Source organism: Opisthorchis viverrini (assembly GCF_000715545.1).
Source record: "Opisthorchis viverrini unplaced genomic scaffold opera_v5_372, whole genome shotgun sequence".
Taxonomy (NCBI): Eukaryota; Metazoa; Platyhelminthes; class Trematoda; order Opisthorchiida; family Opisthorchiidae; genus Opisthorchis; species Opisthorchis viverrini.
The window spans coordinates 227287-250238 of NW_008752030.1; the positions used below are offsets into that span (position 1 = coordinate 227287).

General features: G+C 44.0%; 2 protein-coding genes across 2 annotated transcripts in view; one reads left to right on the forward strand and one right to left on the reverse strand.

Moving 5' to 3' along the window:
• T265_10486 (hypothetical protein) overlaps positions 1-6754 on the reverse strand; it is a gene marked incomplete at both ends in the record, with an annotated part of 12960 nt that extends 6206 nt beyond the window's left edge. Inside the window, 7 exon segments of the mRNA XM_009176868.1 lie at positions 14-140; positions 998-1142; positions 3817-3997; positions 4018-4107; positions 6382-6561; positions 6594-6724; positions 6742-6754. Of these exon segments, the coding sequence (XP_009175132.1) occupies positions 14-140; positions 998-1142; positions 3817-3997; positions 4018-4107; positions 6382-6561; positions 6594-6724; positions 6742-6754 (867 nt within the window).
• A 3539-nt stretch (positions 6755-10293) lies between these two features.
• T265_10487 (hypothetical protein) lies at positions 10294-16525 on the forward strand (the record flags this gene model as incomplete). Its single annotated transcript, XM_009176869.1, has 6 exons — positions 10294-10437; positions 12120-12251; positions 13949-14143; positions 14913-15088; positions 15138-15266; positions 16486-16525. 6 exons carry the CDS (start codon positions 10294-10296, stop codon positions 16523-16525), a joined length of 816 nt encoding a protein of 271 aa, XP_009175133.1.
• Between the last annotated feature and the right edge of the window lie 6427 nt (positions 16526-22952).

The window sequence follows — 22952 nt, forward strand, 5'->3', positions numbered from 1 at the left end:
GTTCGAACCCGACCTCTGCCTCTCGATATCCCCTATATGGGTTTGGGCAACCTGGCAGCATCCCAGTCCTCGTGCTTCCTTCGGGTGGCATGTAGCGCCGAGAGGGTTCTACAGCTGAACGATATTTCTTCAAAATCCGGCTACCTCACAACGTTTCCTTGTTTACGAGAACTACCTTGTGCCACAGTTCTGTCCGAAAAGTTGATCTTAGCCAAAGGAATTCTACTCTGTCACGCGTATACCCTTCTGACATTTTATTCAACAAGGCGTCGGACTTTGTTAATCACGTGGATTAGTAATCACATGGACTGTGGGCACTGAACACCGCTCATTCAGTGAACTTTAATGGAGCAGCTTCAGGTAAAGCTATTCTATCCGGTTTTCATACCCACATCTTCGCCTCTCATTAGTCCGATATAAGTGAATCGGTCTTCTGTTGCAAACAGTGCGGAATTCATCTCCTAAAATGCAATGTCTTGCGGAGCCATTTGTGTCACTCCTTGGTTGAAATTATTCCATGTTGAAGGAATCCCAAGACACCTCACTCAGGTCATCGTTTTTGGCATTGTAAAAAACACAGAGCTGATGTACTGAATATCGACTCAAATGAACCTAGTGGCGGTTTTTCGCCGTACTACAAAACTTGTGATCTGGGTCTCAAACGTCACATCGCCTCAATTTACGTATTCAGTAATCTGTACGAAATTTTAGCGAAATACACACCAATTTGTTTTTGACAATAGACTCACGTGGACCAAGCAAAATCTCCCGTTTATGATGTTACTGAGCAATTCAATGTGCCGCACAATACCGCCCAGTCATTCAGTTGGTACTAGATTCGAGATACCACAATGTGTTGCCTAAAAGTGAGGACACTACTCATAAGGTTGCTAAAAAAATCTTCGACAGCCCGCGACCGATTTCGCCCTTCTTGGGAGGTAGACAGAGTCCCCAAATTTCTCTCAACTCCATGTTCCACATGAACCCAAATTGTAACCTCAAGAGTAGAGCGTTGCATTTGTCCCAGTGGTTAGAGCGTGAAGTTACTGACCGGAATGTCCGTGGTTCGAACCCATCCTCTGCCTTTCGACTTCCTCGATCCAGGCTTGAGCAATCTGGCAGTAGTTCAGCCCTCGTGCTTACTTCGGGCGGGGTGGCAGTTAGACACCGAAAGTGCGTTACAGTTGAATGATGAAATATTTTCTACACCTGAATCTTGACTTTCATCTCACTCGTTCGAACGGTAAGTGCGCCGTGCAGTTCAATGTCCCACGATTAGTCCTGCTTTTGAAACCGTTTTGATATTTTCAATTAAATAGAGGCAAGAGACACACTGGATTCGTGCTCAGCTTGCCCATTGTTCAGGTCCATATGAAGTAATTCCGAGTTGGAGAGGTTTTCATGTCTGTCACGTTTTCCTTATTGAAACACAAAAAACTGGTTTTCCGGGAAAACGTTTTTGGAATAATGAAACTTTTGTCGTATTTTCTCTGAGCAGTCTGGACGAGGCACTCAAACTACTTCGTGGGTGGCTGTATTGAATGGTTTGAAGAGTCTGCAAAAAAAGTCCGTTGAAGCCATTCAAACGCTTTCAGAATCCTTTCAGACCTTTCGAGCTTCAGGAGTTATACTTGGTCTGGTCAAAAGCACCAAACGAGAATAGTTGGTACGTTTTAGTTCCGGTGGTCGAATAACTTGGGAGAAGCCGTACAGGAAGTCACCAACTGAAGGTTCTGACATTGCACAAACATCCAGTTATCCGTTACCATGACGTCCGGTGACCTTCATTGCTTGTCCAAACACACGAATCGTATGCGCCCTGCGAGAAATGTACTTTCCATCGGCTGAAGCGAACCTGTAAGATTAAACTCAGCTCACACAGCTTCCTCCAACTGCGTACCTGAGAGACGAAATCCCACAAGCATTACAACACCGGAAGAACAACGGGGGGGGGGCAAATGTACGGCTCAGCTCGTACACTCAGTCAAGATGTTCCGACACACCGCACACTCGAGGAACCAAGTCATAGGCATCTTCACCTGTCTCATTAACAAGAGGACGATAGCACACACAGGCCGACATGAGGTTATCCTGGCCTGTCTCAAGTCATATTGAGAAGGCCTTCTACATCCACACGGTATTAAATGAGTCTAAAACTGACCTGGGGACAACTGCGATAGGTTCACTTGTGTTGCATGTATTGTCAATGTCCGAATGCTCAACGCGTCAACTACAGGGGAAAATCCGGGGCCGGGTCCTCAACACATGACAGGCTTAACACATCACGTGAGCAAGATGCCACAGAAACCAATAGGGTTTATTGGGCCAGGTTGTCTGCTAACGCCTGATATGAGAGTGCCGACTAACTTCAATGGAAATAAGCGAACATATACAGGCCGTTCACACGAGGAATGCACTCAATTGAAATGGAATCGGGCTGTCAGAGATACCTGTACCCGTATTAATGGCCCGCCATTTTTGCGCTCGTCCTTCCTACAGATCAAACAATGTGAGCAACTTGAGATACAGTGACAAAACCCGAAATACACTCATTTGTGGAAGACTCACCTGAACCAAGTTGAATTTCTCGTTTATGAAGTTTCTAAGCAACTGAAGGTCCTGCACCAGGCCGTCTTATGTTTCAGTTGGTACGGTACTCGAGATATCGCAAATACATGTATAGACGTAATACATTACTCAGAAGGTCGCTGAAAATTCTTCTTAGAAACATCACAAAAGAGAGATTCAGCTGGGTTTCAGGTGAGTCTATCACAAAACCAAATTTTTTCGTAAATGAGTGTATTTCGCCAATTTCGTTCAATTCGGATTCAGGTAGAACGTAAAAATTGACGGGGACTCGGGGACTGCGCCTACCTGATGAGCCCCAAGAAGGGCGACGTTTATGGGGAACTTGGTTGCGGGATATCGTTTCGGAAAGCTGTTTGCTGTAGGACCATGGTTATTTTTTATCTGATCACGTTTTAAAACTCCTCTCACAAGTGAATCAAATGTCAGACAGTGAAACCCTCACTTCCTCAGAATCTGTAAGTCAGATTACGCACAAAAAAAGCCGAAGTGCGTGGCGCTGATCACTACTCACCTGACTGATCACGTGACGTTGCTCAGCGCTCGTGAGCACAAAGCCAAAAACGAGTGCCTTACGTCAATGAAATTAACTAGGAATGTGGCCAAACCAGTAAGAACCAGATGATATCAATCTGACGGATGAAATTTGTTTACGGAGCAAAGTCAGATCAATTCCCTAGTGCATCGGCCTCATTCGGCCATGGAGTTCAAACTTCAAAGGGGCTGCGATGAAGAAACGACTTGAGGCAGTTTCTGCAATGATAAGCTGATTTCAAAGGCCTTGTGTTTGCGACCCGCTAACCAAGCCTACTGGTGAAGGGAAGAAGGCCCTTGCTGCGAAGTTACTTATTAGAAAATGTCAACTGACCAGTTACAGACTGATGGATAGTGAAGCAAAACTCTCATATGCATCTTATTTTAAAAAAACTGAACATCCATCTTCTCTTGAATGCATCTTCCTTAATTTTCCTGGATGTTTATTGACTGTTACTCAAATGCAAGCAAATTTTACAAAGCGGCTCCAAAGATTCCGCAATAGATCTCCCTTTTCAAGATACACAAAGAGGATTTACGAGAAAACATACTACTCACATGCCCCCCATCAGTAGTATCACCGTTACACTGGTAGTAAACTGAACAGCTTGTTTTCTGAGGCTCAAGAAAAACCCATTACAGATATGTCTCCCGTTTGGCACCGTTTTTCGACACTAGGAAAACAAAGTAACTTACAGTCGTCCATTGAGGTTATCATTGAAACTTGAGACCTGTACTGATTCCCGAAGGTATCTATGTCCATGTATACTGCATAGAGCGTGCACGGCTCAATCGCGAGTTCTACGAACCCTGCTTGAAGTTGTTCCTCTGTAATTATTGCCTGTTTTGTTGACCGCCCTTTTGCTGTTGGCTGGGCCTTCACGGTGTAAGTGGCACCCGAAACAGAACACGCCAGACCAGACCAGGTAACTCGAACAGTGTCAAACGAAATGGCACTTGCACGGACATCATTGGGAACAAGGCTTGCTGAACAAATTGAAAAGTCAAACAGTGTGAAATAGTAAAGCATAAATTCGTCTCCTGGTCAGTTCCTGCCTCCAGTCACCTGTGTTCCAGGCGCCTTCCAAGCAGGCCCATCACGTGATTTCCGAAACAAATGCTGACTCTGCATGTATTTATTGTGGCGGTTGAAAATTCATTGGGATTTCACATAGAACAGAGCAAAAACAGTAGCGTTTGGATTTTTGTGTCAGTTAACCCTGACGTACCTTGGCGGAGATGCAGTGAAGTGCACATCATCATGAATGTGCCGCTGGTGATTCATATAACAGAATGAGGCTAAACTGTGTATGGCCTACCTCGAACATAGTTCACTCGTTCTTCACAGACCAGCAGTTCACTCACTTTGGGTCCAAGGTTTGACTGTAGGTGGAAACAAATGTGACGAAAGATACATTACTACTCACACGGTTGCTGAAAACGCTTGACTAGCCTGCAACCGGTTTTTCTCGTCTTGAGGCTCGTCAGATAAGCGCAGTCCCTGAGCTTCCAAAAATCCTATGATGGACCCAGATTGGACGGTTTTTAATAAGCACTCTCATTTGCACACGAATTTGTTTTCGACAGAAGCCTCAACTGAATCTCGTTTATGGTGCTCTGCTTCAATTTGATATGCTCCACCAGGCATTTCAGTCTGTACGATATCTGAGCTATCGCAATTCATTATGTAGACGCCATACGCTACTTACATGGCTACTGAAAACTCTTGTGTGCGGCCCTCATTGGGTGCCGTCAAATACGCAGATTCCTCGTATATTTATGTTCTGGTTGAACCCGAAATTGGACGAAATTTGTCAAATGCACCCACTGGAAAACTAATTTGGTTTTAGCGGCAAACTGAACTGAATCACAACTAAATCTCTTGTTTATGACCTACGAACGTGCTGCACGAAGATCGCTAACTGCTGAAAGCGAAAAAGCCCTTGCTGCGGAGTTATTTATTAGAAACTGTCGACTGAACAGTTACAGACTATTGGCCAGGGAAGCAAAACTCTCAGGTGCATGTTGTTTACAAAACCTGAATATCCATCTTCTCCTCGAACACGTCTTTCTGAACATTCCTGGGTATTCATCGACTGTTGCTCAAATTCAAGCAAATGCTACAAAGCGACTCCACAAATTCCGCAATAGATCTCACTTTTCAAGCGACGCAAAACGGGTTTACTAGAAGACATACTACTCGCATACCCTTTCATCAATAGTATCACTGTTGTCACACTGGTACAATGTCCAAGATAGCGCAGTGAATTTTCACGAAGAAGAGCACTCGTGAATTTGCTGATCGGTTTTTTGGTTCACCAAGTATGCACAGTCCCCAAGTTTGGTACGAACACCAGTGCAACGGGTACTCTACTGAACCGTTCGAAAGACGACAGCTCAACTTCCCTGGGCATCCCAGCCAACTTGTCAAGAGTTCCAAATCGAGGATGGCATAAACCACTGGGCAGAATTCTCAACACTTATGAGTGGATTTGTGAGGCGACTCACGCTTGACTAGTATTACCCTATCTTAGTATGATATCACGGGGTACAATTTTGACCTGATCAAATTATAGCAATGGTGCCCAAATCTGGACGTACGACGTTAGGACAGCATGTTACTGCTACTTCAGTAGTATGCGCTAGACTCACTCCAACAATCAGGCATAAGCATGCACTTTGTAGTGAGTAGTGGTTTGCATCATAAAAAATAATGACTTTACGAGGTAAAACACTAGGATACACCTACCTGGCATTGTCATCAGGGTCTTGGTCAAGCCATCCCCCGTTGCACTAGGACCAGGATATGAACCTGTTCTCATCGTGTACTGATACTCTTTGCATGGTTCCAGGCCAGTTATGATTTTACCTGTAAAAATTACCAATGTGGTTAAAATGAATGTGTACTGAATGAAAAACATACTCCAAAGAACCACCGGGACGTCAATCAAAAGTACTGTCTGTTCTCGTTTCAGAGAAGCTTGGTAAATAATCGTTAGTTTTTTTTTATTTGAGCAACGTTTCGCTTTTGACACAAAAGCTTCATCAGTCCAAGGGAACAGGTCACCAAATTGGTCAGGTTATAAGACAGACGGAGAATTCATCTGTAAGTCCTCTTCAGATTATCACACTAGACCAGCTCTTGTCGGCTAGTGTGGTTGCCAAAATCTTGAATTGATGGGTTGGAGGAGTTTCAACTTAGTTCCGATCGGTTTTTGTTCCTTAATCTTCCACTTCAGAGTGCTTCATTTGATGATTCACCTCGCGTGCCACTGGTAGATTTTCTTTGATCTTCGTGGACATGTGAATGTCGCGACAATTTAGTTGGGGTGAGGGGATGTGCGTAAGATTAAGTGGAATCCAGATGATGACTACCCGTCCCTCTGATAATGGCACACAAACAGGTGTTAGCTCGAGTGACCCAAGACCGTTCTCCACACGCTAGCCAGTTCCACGCCTTATCTTCTGTTAACAAAGGGATGCCTGGCGATTTCTACCGCCTCGTCCATCAGTCTGTGTAGCGTGGACCGTAGTCCTCGCCTCAAAACCTCAACATTTTCTAAGTCTATTTTGTGTCCTGTGTCCAGTGCGTGTTCCGCGATTGCTGAGTCTTTTAATAACGCTCGATATTCATCTGCGTTTCACGGCGGCCTGTTTATTTTTCTAGTATGCTCTCCGATTCTGATATGTAGTTCCCTGGCCGTCTGTCCTATATAGACCTTGGTACAGTCGTTACACTTAATTTGGTAGATACAGTTCTTGGTTCTGTTTGACAGGAGGTGATCCTTCAACTGCACCAGTGCAGAGCGCAGAGTGTTCCCCCTCTGGAAATCTACACTTATATTAGCTGTGTTTAGAATTCTTCGAATTACCTCCGATGACCCTGGTTTATATGGAATAACAGCTGTCCCGATCCATTCCCTGTTGGGTTTCGCTATAGGTACCAACACCCTTCGCAATTGACGCCTAATCAGACTAACTGGATATCCACCACCTCGAATTTTGTGTTGACCCATTAGCGCACCGCACAAAAGCTTCCGCCTCGAAACTATTTCATCACGGAATTATCTCGTAATATTCATCCAGCAGTGCATGCATATACTACTATAAACAGGCAGTAGTTGATCTGTTCGCTAAGCTTGGCAACTGGCTGGACAGTCGGCGAGGAGGTCATCACTATACTTCACTGTTTTATTCAGCTCATTCAAAGCACTTTACGGAGGGATCAGAAAGAGGGGACTTTCAACCATACGACCTCAAGAAACGCAGATGTAATCAGGATGTACTTGTGTACGTGTATGTGCCGCTTGTTCACTGATCTTGGCAAATCGATAGCGAAATAACACAAAGATGACAGAGAAACAGGTGTGTCGTTTTCACAAGGACCTCAGTGTGATTAGCACTTCGAGGAAGGGAATAGTTTATTGGCTTTGTGAATGCAGTCCTCCCTATCTGTTCGAGGTAACTTAATTCTCACTGATGTATACTCACATTAGCTAGCCAGGAAATGTTTTGCTCCTAAAGGTGAACAGTCAAGACAACCTCCCTACTAGTACTGAATACATTCAGCTGTAAAACTGAAATTTTAACATTCCGTTCGACAAGCACAGAGGACAGGTGGAGCTCCGCTGACAAAAAAACGTGTCACGGCAGGGCGAGTAATAGGTGGTACGTGATTGAATGCAGCTCACATCTTCCGCAAGCCTGTGAGATAGTAGGTGAACAGAACAACTGAGGAGAAGAAGGTTGAAACAGGACGAGCGAACAGTCGTGGAATCAAACATTTCTCATCGGAACTGGAAGAGGGTAGACGTCAATGATCCATGCAACTTGCACAGTATGATAGCCTTGTGAAACACCGTGATTCGTTGATTGATTGGTTCTCCATATTTCTTAGACAACCACATAGTGACAACGGGACAGACTTCTCATAACCTTCTCGGATTCGTTTTGAACCGCACATTAAAATAGGCACTACTTCGAAGTAAGGAACAGTTCCGGTTATCCTCGATGACGCATCTAACGACGGCGGAAGAGACACTCAACGCCGTGGAGAGTAGTCCACACAAGTGGCCCACGATTAGTTCCACTTGCATACGGTGCCGAACAGTGGGACATTGGTACAGCAAGGTGAACATTTATTGGTGTTGATTTTCAAACATCCGTAACTTTTCGAATAAGAGTGTTAAAATTTCCTTCAGTGGCTGAATCTCTGTGAAAATGGAACCTCTGTAAGCCTCCCCAATCTCACAGGAAACTGTTAAGTTTTGTGAAAATTTCTCGGACAACTAATCAAGAAAAAGATTTTGAGTGAACTTTGTTAAACACGATATTGGATTGTAATTTGTGTAAACCGGAGCTCCATGGTGAAAGAGTCAAGCACCTTTGTCCACGTGGTAGCACTGGGTGGGGTGCATTTCAGTATCACCGCATTGTTCGAACACAACCTTTATGGTGGCCACATGTTGTCATGATGTTTACTCTAGCTGATCGAATGACAGCTTGGAAATACCTTTTTTAGTGGTCTTATAAAGTGCGTTCATAAGAGCGATTCGGATAGCTTCACAACTCTGGACGTATCTGTTCTGAGGCCAGCCGTCCCTAATAGCCGATCATCAAATCATTTGGACGGATGTGTCACCTGCAGGACACGGACCAAACGAAGGCATGCCCTGATTGGTCAGAATGCCAGCCAATTCGGGTAGAGCATCATTGACTGGACGCTTCTCGCCCCTCACGGAGATTCTGGCACGACCTCAGCACTCTGTGATTATCCTAAAATACAGATGTACTGATTCTCCTTTGTCTCCATAAAGGGCTGTCTAGATATACCGTGCCTTTTGATATACCATAGTGGGCGGAGCAGGAAGCCAAGGGACCGATGCAGAGTTCCACGATCGTCCAACGAGACACAACAGTATCTGGGAGATATTTCGACCAATAGCACAGGAAAGACAGTGAATTGCGCGCATGAGACCCATGTGGAGAGGTCGATCAATGTGCGGAGGCATAAGCGGACCAGGCGGAAATCAGTTCCGTCGACGAGGAAAATGATGGCGGTCAGCCTTTTGCAGAAATTCCGACAAGTCCACGAACCCCCTACTTCTCGCCTTTGAAATGACGCGTGCGAGTGAGCCAGAGAGCACCTGGTTACCAACGATCTGTCAATATCGCATACACAAAATTGACAAATTGAAAAAAATCTGACAGATAAATTACCTGGTGTGCCAGAAAACATGGTGAATTGTACCGAACTACTTTGATCTTCAGCTGAGCTCCTGACAACTTCGTATTTCATCACGCATTCGTGAATCCACCGTATACTGCCTGTCCAACTGATTTTCTGAACACCAGGCATCAGATTTGTGATGGTAAAATCCGGGACAGGATACGCTGAAAGTACGGACGATACGTTAGGAAATGAACGAATGATCTCCCAAAACATGGAATTAATACCCAGATCTACACGGTAGTCATCTAGCCGCCATATGTCGGATTTTTGCACTAATTCAGATAAACAAGAAATGAAAAACTGTAAGATGAACTATCCTGTCAAACTTTGAAAAACACACGGTGAGAACCATGTGAACTGTAGATAAGAGGATATCCTGGTAACTACTGTAAGGAACTACAGACAAGCGAGGTGTCTGGTGAGTCGCCTAAATTTTTTGTCTGCGAACGTACCTACTAATTTAGTACAACTCTGTAAGCCAAACAGCAATCGTACCAAATCAAGTCGGGACGAAATTTGCTCTCACCTATTCAGAGGCATCGAAGCTAATATATGGATAGCGTATCTCCCACCCCTCAGTCACGCAATTCAAGTCACGTGATCCGGTATTCAATGGCCTCTTGTGTGACGACTTCTCCCGTCGTCGTTTTTGTTTCCCAGACAAACTACTCAATTTTTTAGATGGTCAAGAGTAGCTTTGGAGTTCTTTTGAATATTTCACCTTGAAATAAAGGCTAAACTTTCCGTGATGACGGACCCCTGCGCCATGTGCATTGGGAACCATCAGCAGTGATTATCTCACAAATCCTGGGGTAAACTAGAACTAGGAATCATCCATACGAAATAACGAATTAGCTAATACACTACTCATAAGGTTGCTGAATATTCTCTGACAGCCCAAGATCGGTTTCGGGTTTCATCTGAGTCTCTCGTAAAACCAAATGAATGTTCTTCTCCAGGGAGCAGATAGATTGGGTAACAAAGGCGATAGTCACGGGGTCATCCACCAATTAGGACACAGGAAAACAGACCAACCGATGGGACTGACCAACCAAACAGCCAGTCGTGATCGAAGGTCCGCCCCGGTACGTGTATCTAAACATAGGCATAACGCTATTCGGCGATACTCAGCCATCAACCCATCGCCATGCTCCACTAGTGATGTCACCTCGACTGGCGAGGAAACGTTGGCACTAAGATGTACCAGCTCAGCTAACAAACCGATGAACAATGTCGTTGGCACATTATGTGCACCAAACCGCGTTACCGTTTTGCCTTAGCGCAGTCGATTTTTTCTACGTCAATGTCTGACTTGACAAGTCAGACTCGTTTGGGAATGAGATAACGTTAAAATGCTCATCTCGCATGCCATAGCCCCGAAGTTCGAACCCCTGCAGGGTTGATGGGATTGACTAAGAGCGAAGTAGGACGTAGCAGAAAGGCCGTAAATGTTGTTAAGTAGTCAATAAAATTCACAAGCAGGCAGGTTCCCGCATCCCACGAGAGGCCTAGTTCTCTGCCTAAAAGACAAGTTTGACAGATTATTTCCCACGAGTGCAGGCAGCAAGAATCACTTACGTTTCAAAAATGATTGCACAACGATGGGTTTCGATTCTTCACTCCATACCTCTCCATCTGTGAATTTCGCCTTCACGGTGATGTCGTACCAAGTGCACTCTTCCAGTTCCAGTGTGATGGAAGTTCCACTTTCTCTGCCAGTAATGATGGAACGGCTTTCGTTGTAAGGGGTCATGGTAACCATGTACTCAGAAACCCCACAAGCTGTCCCGGATGCAAGTGCGTCCCAGTGCACACTAACGGTCGACCCAGAGACCGAAGCCCGCAGCCCACTAGGCCCGTCAAGAGCTAAACGAAAGGGAGCAACCGAACACAAGAGAAACCAATGAAGCTGATCGACGAAAATTCACTTTGAGAAAAAAGGAACTTGTTGTCAGATCGGATTTGCAAACAATATTAGGTCAAATGCTGAATCCCAGTAGTATCACTTCAGACTGAAATCGGCCGTCATTTTTTCGCTTACCCCAAAATTGAAATCGTGCTTCGCTGAAAAACGTTCTAAAACATTTGCTTGTGATAAGTGCTCAATTTAGTAATCTGAGTTGTGGATGAAATTACGGCATTTGCTTGGCGAAATCGGCAGACGCGACTGTGTGATTCTAGATGGAATATGCCCTCAGAACAGTGCACACCGTCGCCCAAAATCTTCTTTTGTAAAAGAGTAATCAAAGAAACTGACATTCCAGCGTGCGGAGGTGAACTGCAATAGTCCACTGGTTGGGAGTGCCCGAAAAGCACTAATGAGTTAAAATGTTTGTAGCTGGGTTATGCTTATTGGTTGTGGGTTAATTGGCTGTGTTCGCAAGTTATCTGCCGAGTTGGATAAACAGGTCGACATCCACCCTATCAGCAATCAATCAATCAATCAATCAATCAATCAACAATCAATCATTCATTCAGTCAATCAATCAATCAATCGACCGATCGATCAACCAGTCCGTCAGTCAATCAGTCAGTCAATGGAGCATTCTATCTATCAATCCATCAACAGATCAGGCAACCAGTTAAACTATGTATCTATCTATCTGTCTATCTGTGTATGTTAATAATAACGGATTCACAGATCAAATTTTAAGCAGGAAATCCAATTGATCGGTTAACCAGTAGGTCAGTCACTACCTCGTGGTATCAGGATAGCGGCAGTACCTGGTTGAAAATTCTCTATTCTTGACTGGTGCTTATTTTTCAGGTGAAAGCTTGCCCCATAGTGGATCAATACACTTTGCTGAGTCGCGATGATGTCGCATTGTTATATCTTATGGAACGCTACAGTATAGCATGGGCTGGTATTGTATGGTGCAGTATATTACGGTATAGTAAGGTAAGGTGTAGCATAGTACAGTACAGTGTAATATGTTATAGTATTAGTATAGTATATTACATAGTACATCGTAAATATAATATAGTACGATATATATAGTATATATAGTACTATATAGTAAAGTATGGTATGGTGTGCTATTATAGTATAGTATACCATATTATAGTGTAGTATGCTTTCAACGAAGCGGGATATATGTCTGACCACATGTTAACTGCAACAAGACTCACTTTGTGGCAACGTTTTTATTTCGAAGAGGTCCGACTCGACCACACTGGTACCATCTGAGGATGTTTGCAAGACTACGCGGTACTGGTAACGGGTACAGGGTGACAATCCTGTGAAAATGTGTTCTGCAAACGAATGGGATGCAAACCCATACACGGTTTTACGGAGACTTTGAAGAGGTCGGAATGCGTTTTGATGTTTACCAAACCAAAATATCCACAAGATTTAAACAAGGCGGCGAGAACAAAAGGATGCTAGATGAATCCGTTTTGCACACTCTTTTTCCATCGTAAGAAGTGTTTGACAGCATAAACTCCATAATACAGCGCAGCTCAGAACATTTATCTAAGATTGAAACAACGTGGCCAGTCAATAAATCCAAGGCAGACTCAGATTGACCCTTAGATCTCTCTGAGTGTAGAGAATGGGCTTGGAGAGGTTAATGAATTTCGCTTCAAGGAACCCCAGTAGCGATGTGACTAACTGCTTTGTGGTAGGTGTGGAACAATGAGTTCAGTTCAGTTCTATGTCCTGGGTCGATTAGATGCCTGGCGATCGATGATTTGACCCTAAATTCGGTCAGGGTTGCTGTTCGGTGAACCGGCCAGGCTGGTCATTTAATCGCGTTTACACCTTTTAGTAACTAAATTTCCTCCACGATTGTATCCGAGTTGCAAATCTACTTATCTTAGTGGACCAAGTTAAGCGTCGTAAAGAACAGGTCGTAAAGTTTACACATTGTCATGTCCACTTAGGTTTTCGAATTGTTTCCCTCGGTATTTCCAGTGAACACAAATTTCAAAAACGGGTAGTTTATTCGCCAAATTTTTATTCATCGCAGACTACTGATTAGGTTCCGAGTACTGCGAAAATTCCGGCGTGTTGAACAATATTCCTACTTATTGAGCTGTATCATGTCAGTCTTAGCGGCCATCATCACGTATCATGAGCCACTGCTGTACGAATCCACCCGCAATTGCCAACGCTGTCACAGAGGTAAGGAAGGCGTAGAAAGAAAAACCAGGCAAATTCACTCAGACGATAACTAGCATTATCTGGTTTCACGGAGCTTTTCAAGCTTGTGGAAGCCTGAGTTCACTGAGGTCGCTTACTTCATTGAGGTCAACAACGTCTCCGGCTCGCATAGCACTGGCCACACAAGTGCGCATCGTTTAAACGCAGTTTAAAGACATATACAGGTCAATCGGACATGAAAATAAATGCAATTCGCTTGAGTAAGGTGGAGGCCGTGTTTTGATAATTCACTCCTCCACCTCGGTTATACCTCCTCCGCTCTACTGAGAATGATGAATCTGAAGAGAAAAGCCAAACTGGGTAGCTATAGGACGTCTAGCTCACACAGAGTCACCTAATAGAAAATTGAGGATTATCTCGCCGGCGTAACACACTACTGCGCTTTCGTAAGAAAAAAACCTTGAGACAGGACATTAGAAATTTGAATCCGACAGTCGCACACGGAACAAATTACTTCCTCGAGAAGTAGACTCATTTACAATTCAGTCTGGTTTTCACGAGAGAATCAACTAAATCTCTCGTTTATAATGTTCTACAACTCAATGTGCCACACTCAGGCCACCTCATGTTTCAGTTGGCACGATAGTCGGGATATCGCAGTATATTTTCATAAAGGAAACTACTCACAAGTTTGTTGTCGAAGAGTTTTATGCAACCTTGTGAGTAGTTTCCTGTATGAAATTACTTCCTCAATTTAGGTGCCTGTTAGTTTCATGTACCATCTCGGGCAGATCGGATGGTCCGAGTGCCACGGCAAATAAAGTCACCTTGATCAGTTGTGTTTATTTCAAACAAGAGAATAGAGTTAACTCTTTAGGGGCAACCCAAACCTCGTTAGAAGCAGATCAAAGTGAGCAGGAAGCAAGCGAATGTCAAGGTCGGGGCATCACACCAATGGTCATATAAAAGAACAATCGTCTTAAAACCACGTGCTCGTCTACGTTTTAATCTTGACCCCAGTTTGCTTGTCGATAGGTCTCAAACTGTTCTCACCACAAACGACCTGATCTGGTCTGCTGCGATTGGAGAAACGGCCCACAACAGCCTATCAAATTAGCCTCTGGAGCCAAAGTGATTTTACCGATGCGCTCTAGTTTTCAGGTTTGTCAGCACAGTTGAAACCAAAAATGGTTACTGAACAGTACGTGGTTACTTCGGGCTTGAAATGGTGAAAGACGATAAAAATGGGATGAAATTAGAACTGTTTGCTCATAGATATTCAGAACTTGGAATAACAACTGGAAGACAGTGCTTTATCTAATGACACACCCTGCGTACACTATGGGTCCCCGAGGATCTCGCAAGCCAGTAATGTCCACAAAAACGGATTTTTTTGCCCAGTTGAATTACGTCTTGCTCTGGGTCCACCCCATACTTTGGGAAATCACTGAGCCCTAGCTGTTAAAGAAACTGCGTGAAAGTTTCTCTTCTGAAAAAATAAATCGTTCAGCTGCAACACCCTCCCATGCCATGCCACCCGAAGGGAGCACGAGGGCCTGGATACTGCCAGGGTGCCCAAACCTAGACAGGGGAAATCGAGATGCAGAGGTCAGGTTCGAACCATGGCCCTTTTGGTCAGTGAATTCGCGCTTTAACCAATGAGCCATCTCGTGTCCTCTAAAGTACGCGACGAAAACAACATTTCGGTGCAGTGCTGTCAATCCCGGACAAGGGTGAAATACCTGGACTATACTTACTTGCCCTTCAGCATTGCCAGATTGGTGAAATTTCAGTCGAGGCTTCACAATACTCGTGATCATTTTGCGGCTTCGGTTTTGCGTTTAAACCGCCGTGGAGCTTATTTTAGGATTTTTCTTGTGGTAGGCAGTATTAAACTGCAACAGTGCAATGGAACCTTGTGTTCATTCGTTTGATCGATTTCCTCATCATACGAGGCATTATGTGAAAATGAGTTCTGGCAGAGCAACTGATGTTTTGCTTCTTCTGTGATGAAATTTTTTTAAACTTTTACCTGAAAATGAGTTTCACTATCCCGTAAATATAAACCAATTGGTCAAACCGTACATTACTATTCCAGCTTCCTCAGGACTTTAAATTAGTATTCTTTTTCAAACGAAGGAAAAAGTCGCAACTTTTGGGCCACTTCACGTCTTACCTCTTGTCTCAGCCGATTTCTTCACTTCGTCTGGTTTGGGGTCCCCAGCTGTATACTGACGAAGCGCATAGATATAAGTGAAACCTCGGCACTCCTTGGATTCGGTCCAGGATACGGTGACTTCTTCGGGGAACACGTGAGTCACATTGAGTTTCGGTCTGTCGTTTGCTAGCGAACAAACAGAGGAACGCAAGAAAAAAAATGTTTTACGATTGTGCTCCACGAAGCTTTCGTCAGCTTCATGCAGCAGCAAAGCGAGTGTGATTCGTCAAACTCACCAAGTTGTTTTTGTAATGTACTACTCATTAAGTTGCTGAAAACCCGTTGACAGCCCACAACCAGTTTCGCCCTTTTTGGGGCTCATCAGGTAGGCGCAGTCCACGGGTTTCCGTCAACCTTACGTACTATTTCAAACCAAATCGCACGAAATTAGCGAAATACACTCATTTGTAAACTAATTTGGTTTGGACGAAACCGGTCACACATGGCGTGGACAGATGGGAGGCAACCAAGACAACTTGGTCTCCAGGAAAGGAATAACGAAGTTTTCATGAATACAATCATTTGTACATCAGTTTGGTTTCGACGAGACCTAGTTCTAAAGAGGAACTTGGTAAACGTAAATCTATTCTACAGTGGAATTTTTTCTAAGTGAGGTCGATAATTCGTAGAATATTTTACATTTAACGAAGCAATCCACTTTATAACGGCTGTTATTGTTAGTTTCCATGTCAGGTAGCACTTTCCTCCAAGTAGGACTCAAGTGTAGCTCAGTTTTTCAACTGTCGTGTATCCAAGGTTGGGAAAACTGTGACTGCTGAGTAGAGCCTGTGTATTTTTCCTTGCTCATCACAGATATCCCAAAGTCGATAGCAAACTGCGAATCGAAGCGTAGTTGTCCCGGAGTAATTTTTCAAACAAATATTTCGCTAAAACATAATTTGAAAAGGCCCTAAGCAACAAGGTTGTCATGCCATAATTCTGCTGGAATTTCGCTGCCACAGGGGTCAACATATTGTCAACATATGTCAACATATTGTTGAACTTACCACGATTGAGCATGGAAAAATTCCATCACATTATTGACCCCGTTGGACAACGGATGTCCGACCAAGTGCTTTCAATGGGACTGTATTAGGAGAACCAGCTCCAAACGTAACGAGACTACCTAACAGCCAATGGAATAACCGTTTTTCATCCAGACAGATTTCATTGGTTGTTCTTCACTCGACCTTGACAGATGAATTGTAGTCTTAGTATCACTTTTTTCGACCCGCTTGTACCCGACAGTGATCAATAGATCGGCCGGTTCGCACGTTCATTGATTTTTTCTGGTTTGGCCAAGCGTGCCAGGCTATCAGTCCGCTATCCAGACCGGGGATCACGGTAATAACAAGGCATTAAGGGGCTGCGGTCCACAACAAGTTGGCGACGGAACCATTGGAAGTCGAACCTCACAGTGCCGCTTTCACATAAAGAACCGGTTTTGATGTTGCAACGGCAGCAGGCAAAATTTGAAGAGTCTCATTTAAGGTTAGTCGAATTAATCCTTCACAAATTGGAAACTTGAAGCCCAGCCACAACTGTGAAGCGAATAAATCCTCTGTTGACGCTGTTGCGAACAGTATAGTTGAGTTTCGCTAGGATGCAGAATCCAATCCCACCTTCGAATCCGGGTTCCGAAGATACGGGGGCATTTTTTGGACGGAGTTTGCGAATTTGGATGATGGTTGGAGATCATGGCTGTTACTCCAGAAGTTCGGGACAAGCCAGTATGACAAATTTATTAATTTCATTCTCAGCGAATCCCCGAAAAACTTTTTCCTTGATGAACGTGTACAAATTTTGAGTGAGTTTTTTGCGAACCGTCTTCTCTGCTGAGCGTTCGCCAGAATGGCTTGAAGCTGGTTAAATCAAACAGTGATGATCATCTTGCGTCGTGAACCGTCAGTGTGGAGGATTCAAACTCAAGAAAGTGACAGAGGATCATCTTTATCTGTGGGCTACAGTCACCACGAGATGCCGATATCCGAACTCGATTGAGCAGAATCCATCAATGAACCTCCAAATGGTTACCGCAGAGTGTCAACGTTTGCTTAATCTCAAGCACGATACACCCATGATAGAACGCAAAAATCTATCTCAGTCCGGCCAGCTATCGTGCCCCTTTAGTAGTTCCAGATAGAAAGAATAGATCCGTTTTTGAATCCGTTTAAAAATTTCAGACATTGTGAGTCATAGCCCACAAAAATTTAGAGACACTGAAAGCACACGTTTTAATGCAAAGTTTTGACGACTGGTTAGAATGACGGGTTCTCTGTACCGTTCCCGCACCTAGTCGTCCAAGATTATCATTAACTCGAAATTTATCCGCGTTCAAGAAGATCCTTCTAGTTTAGAGTTATTTCTTCGTCAGATAAATTCATTAGGATGTAATGCTTGTTCCTTTTCCCGTGAAAATCACAAAAGTCACAAAAAATGACTAAGAAGCTCCGTTCCTATCGCTAATGTCCTACTTTATATATTGTTTCGACTCAATCGAAACAACGATAGGGTTTAGACCGGACATCCTACTTTCTTTGAGCAGAGAGAACGATACGGCAGTTCTTCGTCTGGTCGTAACAAAACGTTGGCCTCAAGACAAAACGTCAGTCTCAATTGAGATAGTGCGTCATCACCAGGTCAGTGACGCAAGAGTAGTCGACAAGGTTGCTGACCTTGACAACGTTTTGTCAAATTTGTTGACTCATTGAGTATAAATGAAAAAGCAGGGCTCACCTGATCCGCGAGTTACAAAACTCATTGGGGGAGAAGAGTCTTCGAGTACGGGAGATCCGTCTACCAGTGGTGAAATTTGGATGGTGTGAAATGCACACGGCCGCAAACCGGACAACGTCCACGTATTCACACCTTGCATCTTTACCTTGGATTCAAAATCACCACTCCATATGGTGAGCTGGAAGGTGTCTGTGTTCACAGTGGAACCGGCACTCCATGAAAGCGTTCGGCTTCCAAGATACTCGTCAGTCAACTGGGCAATGATTTTGGGCACTGAATAGTTAGAATGGAAACGAAAATTTAGCAAGCTGGCTTGAAATGAAAAGTGGTCATTGTCTGGCAAATAAGACAGTTTAAAACTGAAAGAACAAAAGGTAAGATGTTCCTAGGGGGAAGTATTAGGAGCCAACCTAATTTCACTCATTCGGCCCAATAATCGATTCCACAATCGAAGACAGTAGAGCTTCACTGTCCAATCACATTCGTATTTCTATATACATTCAGATTTCGCAAGTTAGGTGCACACGCGTACTGGTTTACAGTTGTGAGAAAGACGCCCGAGGGTTCAGTCCTAGCTTCCAGTTGGCTAGTTTCTCAACTCTCATTGGCACTGTCCTCAAGCAGTCATTTTGGTGAGACGCTGAACTCGGCCTCGCTCTTTTCAGGGCTCTTCAAAAGTGACAGAATGCGAACCACTTTTGTCTAACATGTCAGGCAACCGTGTGACCAATTACTCCATTGGAACACGCTGGACGCAGCAGAATTTGTTTGGCTGAACAGGCAAAACTACGCACGGTTAAATTGTGTGAATAATTTTTCCAATTCCCAGTTTCAGTAACCGTCTTACTTGTGTCGATTGAATGAATCATCTGCCAAGATCACCCAGCTTATAACATCATGGATGTTTTTTTGACCGGTCGGAGGTGGCTGTGTGAAGAAACTCAACGGTTTAGAAGCAAGTGTCCGGGTGCATGCAGCACTTTCTGACAGAGCTGTGCTAACAGATTCGCCTTGAATCTCAGACACACCGAATTCATATCCCGGCGCAGCCGTGCAATACCACCGTGAATGTTCTTTCATGTGATGGATAGCTTCCCTTGTTTGGTGCAAATGAACAAGAGTAATTGGATAAGTGCTTCATTCAAGCTCTTTAGCACGAAGACAGATGTACTTGGCGCAAATGAGTTAGCCAGTGGATCTAGAAACGAGTTATTGACCCGTATTCACAAGAACGTTTTGTACACAGAATCCATCCAGGTTAAAAAATCGTTTAGCTGTAACACGCTTTGATTGCCTAGCTGTCATGCCACCCGGAGAAAGCACGAGGGACGGGATACTGGCAGGTTGCGCAACTCTAGACAGGAGAAGTCGAGTGGCAGAGGTCGGTTCCGAACCACGGACCTTCCGGTCGGTAAATTTCTTGCTCTAACCACTTGGGCCATCTCGCCCCAGATCCGGGCTAGCTTCACAAAACGATCATACTATTCAAGCCATCCATCCAAATTTTGCTAGGATCTCCTGCTCACGTCAGTTGTTTTTATAAACTATTTTTTAACGTACAAATTGGTGCTAATTAACGGAGGAAACTGATTGAAATCTGGGAACCACATCTGCTTGGTGATGGCGATACAGGAAAGGGTGGGCTGTTGGTTACTGAATTTCGGTTCATCTTACCAAAGACGGGGGATGTGACGATATGTAAAATTGTAAAATTGTAAAATTCAAGACGTGGGAAGATGAACAACAATGTTCTGACTACCACTTATTCTGGTCAGTACAAAACTAAATGCTACTGATCCATACAAGTGAAACAAGGACAAAACAGAGTCTTCGAGTGCAAGTGTGAAAGTTGCTCACGCCACGATCGATTCGTCTGAGTGACTAGCGGTCACGTGAGCAGACACTTGAGGACTCCGTGCACTTACAAAAACTTCCGGAATGCTCATAACTGTGTTGCTTGAGTGGTGTTTCCGGTCGCTTCGTTCACGATATGGTTCAGACCTACTCAGAAGATGCGTCTACAACTCAAGTATAGGCTACCGGTCCACGCTCAGAACATGGTACTCTACTCCATCACCTGCTGTTTTATCGAAGAATACCTAGGGTGAACGAATTGACACTTATGCACGAGAACAAAAGATATATAACCCATTTTTCCTGACTGTCAGATCGAGGGGTCTGTTACCGGTGCGATGGTTGCTCATTTAACGGATAAGAGTCTTACCATGAATTTTAACACCAATTTCCGAAAGTTATATCAAGCACCTATCTACCTGCCAAGATAGTTCGATATCACTGACTAGCCTCAGCTGACGTCATCGGGATTGGCTCAAACAACCCGCGTCTGTGCTCTCCGAAAGTGCTCGTATGTGTTTTGAGCTCACGTGATCCCTGGTTACTCGGACCAATCGATCGTGATGTAAACAGTTTTCGCACTGCCACCCATAGACTCCAGTATATTCTCGTTTTACTTGTATGGAGCTCTCGTTCGCATTTTCGGGTCCTCGATCTGCATTGACCTAGTAAAAAGGTCCGTCACGAGAACATTCATTTTCGTCAATTAGTGTTCTGAAAACTAAAAGTGTGTGCTGATGTCCAGATGCAGGTTTTATTTGAGTCAACTTTCCTCCGATGTTGACATACATCCAAACCACATGTGGTTTCGCTGCAGTATATATATATATATATATTCAGTATATAAGATATACATATATGTATACATATCACCCAGTTTTCTTTCTATCTGGTCCACTCACTTTAGTTTTGCTTGCCTTCCTCTTACCATGTAAAACGACCAGTTGGCTTACTGTATGTGCGATTTGTGGTCAAAATCTTATTGTTCTTAGGGGCAGAATACCCTATTTTTCTGCTCATAACGATATGGTTAGCGTCGGGATTAGTGCAAAGGAAATCACGTGATGTCGTCTGCGTATCAATTTGATTTTGATGGGAGACTGACCTGGAACCCAGATGAATGTCTCGTTTGCGAGACATTGCAGCACAGTGACCTTGGCCGAGGTGTATGCTAGTTTGATCAGGTAACAACGCGAGTTTTCCATTTTACCAACTCACTCTCTGTGAAAACAGCCCCTCCAATTTGTTTTCCCCCAATACACACTTCGCTGCATCACTAAGTTGAACCGATGGTTCCAGTGACGAACTCGTAAAGGTGACCGAAAACGTTTGGCCTCTCTCATCCACCAGCAGAGACTGATGTTCTTTCAGAAATCTAACAAGCGTTTCACCATTTAGAATGGCATGTCGGTTTTGCTTATAATCTAAATTTGACTGATAAATACTGCCTTATAGACTGCGAAATTGGACAAAGTGGCTTTCTCATGGCTTAGGTATCATGTGGCAAATCACGAGGCGTCAGTTCAACAGCTGTTAGCCAATCTTGTGACCTGAACCCTCGAAAAAAAACTCATTTGTGTGGCTGGTAATCTCTGAATAGCCTTCGTAGAGGAAACTACTTACAAGGCTGCTGAAAACTCTTCGACAGCAAACTTGTAAGTAGTTTCCTTTATGAAAATATACTGCGATATCTCGAATATCGTGCCAACTGAAACATAAGGCGGCCTGTGTGCAGCACATTCAGTTGTAGAATATCATGAACGAGAGATTCAGTTGAGTCTCTCGTGAAAACCAAATTGATTTGCAAATGAGTATATTTTTGATGGTTTTTGATGATTGAGACGAATGTCGTTCATTTCAGTCAGATATTATCAGGAAGGTCACATTTCTGAAAGTAACCTCAGAACGCCCGAAACCTACTGCCCCACCAAAATCTCAACAGGAAAGCCGGCAAGCATCCAGGTCAGTCAATCATTCAATCAGTTCAACAAAAACTGGTGAGTGTTTATGCACGCAACAGAATCACGATCAATGTTGGCGGGTGTACACTAATGCCTACCAGACAGCCTGGATCAATGTCAGAAGGTCCCCTTTAAATAGAGTGGAGCCGTTGTAACTTTTGCTCTCGCCCTTGCCTGTTCGGAATATGGCTTTTGTGTTTCTTTCTATGAGTCTTTTTTCTCCGGCACTAAGCAGTGGAGCGAGGTTATCAGCAGATAACACAGGTTGGTGAATCAGCAGATATGATAGATATAAAAATTAGGGAACACCGATAAACGAACATCAGTGACTGTCAGGCTTATCGTCAAAAAGTTCCAGTGCCGCAGAAAATTCCGTTTGACTTCTTCCGAAGAAACAGTCGTACAGCACACATGCCTGACTATATGCAACTCTAAATCAACTTGGAACAGAACTCTCTGTTCCCAAATGTCCCCGGAAGCTTTATTGCTACACATGTGCTCCATTATGCCGCCGTTCCCCACTCAAGTTTGAATACTTTCTTTGCAGGTTTCAGCATTAGGTCTGACAACGTTGTTCATTCGACACCACACTCAATGCGGAGGCTCTCTCAGCTGGATGATATTTTGTGTTGAATTTTCCAGCCGAATCATCCTTACTTGAGTGATAGTCCCCTCTGAGAAGTTTTTTTTGTAAGGGTCTGTCAAAAATTTTTCAGGGGTCGATCGCTC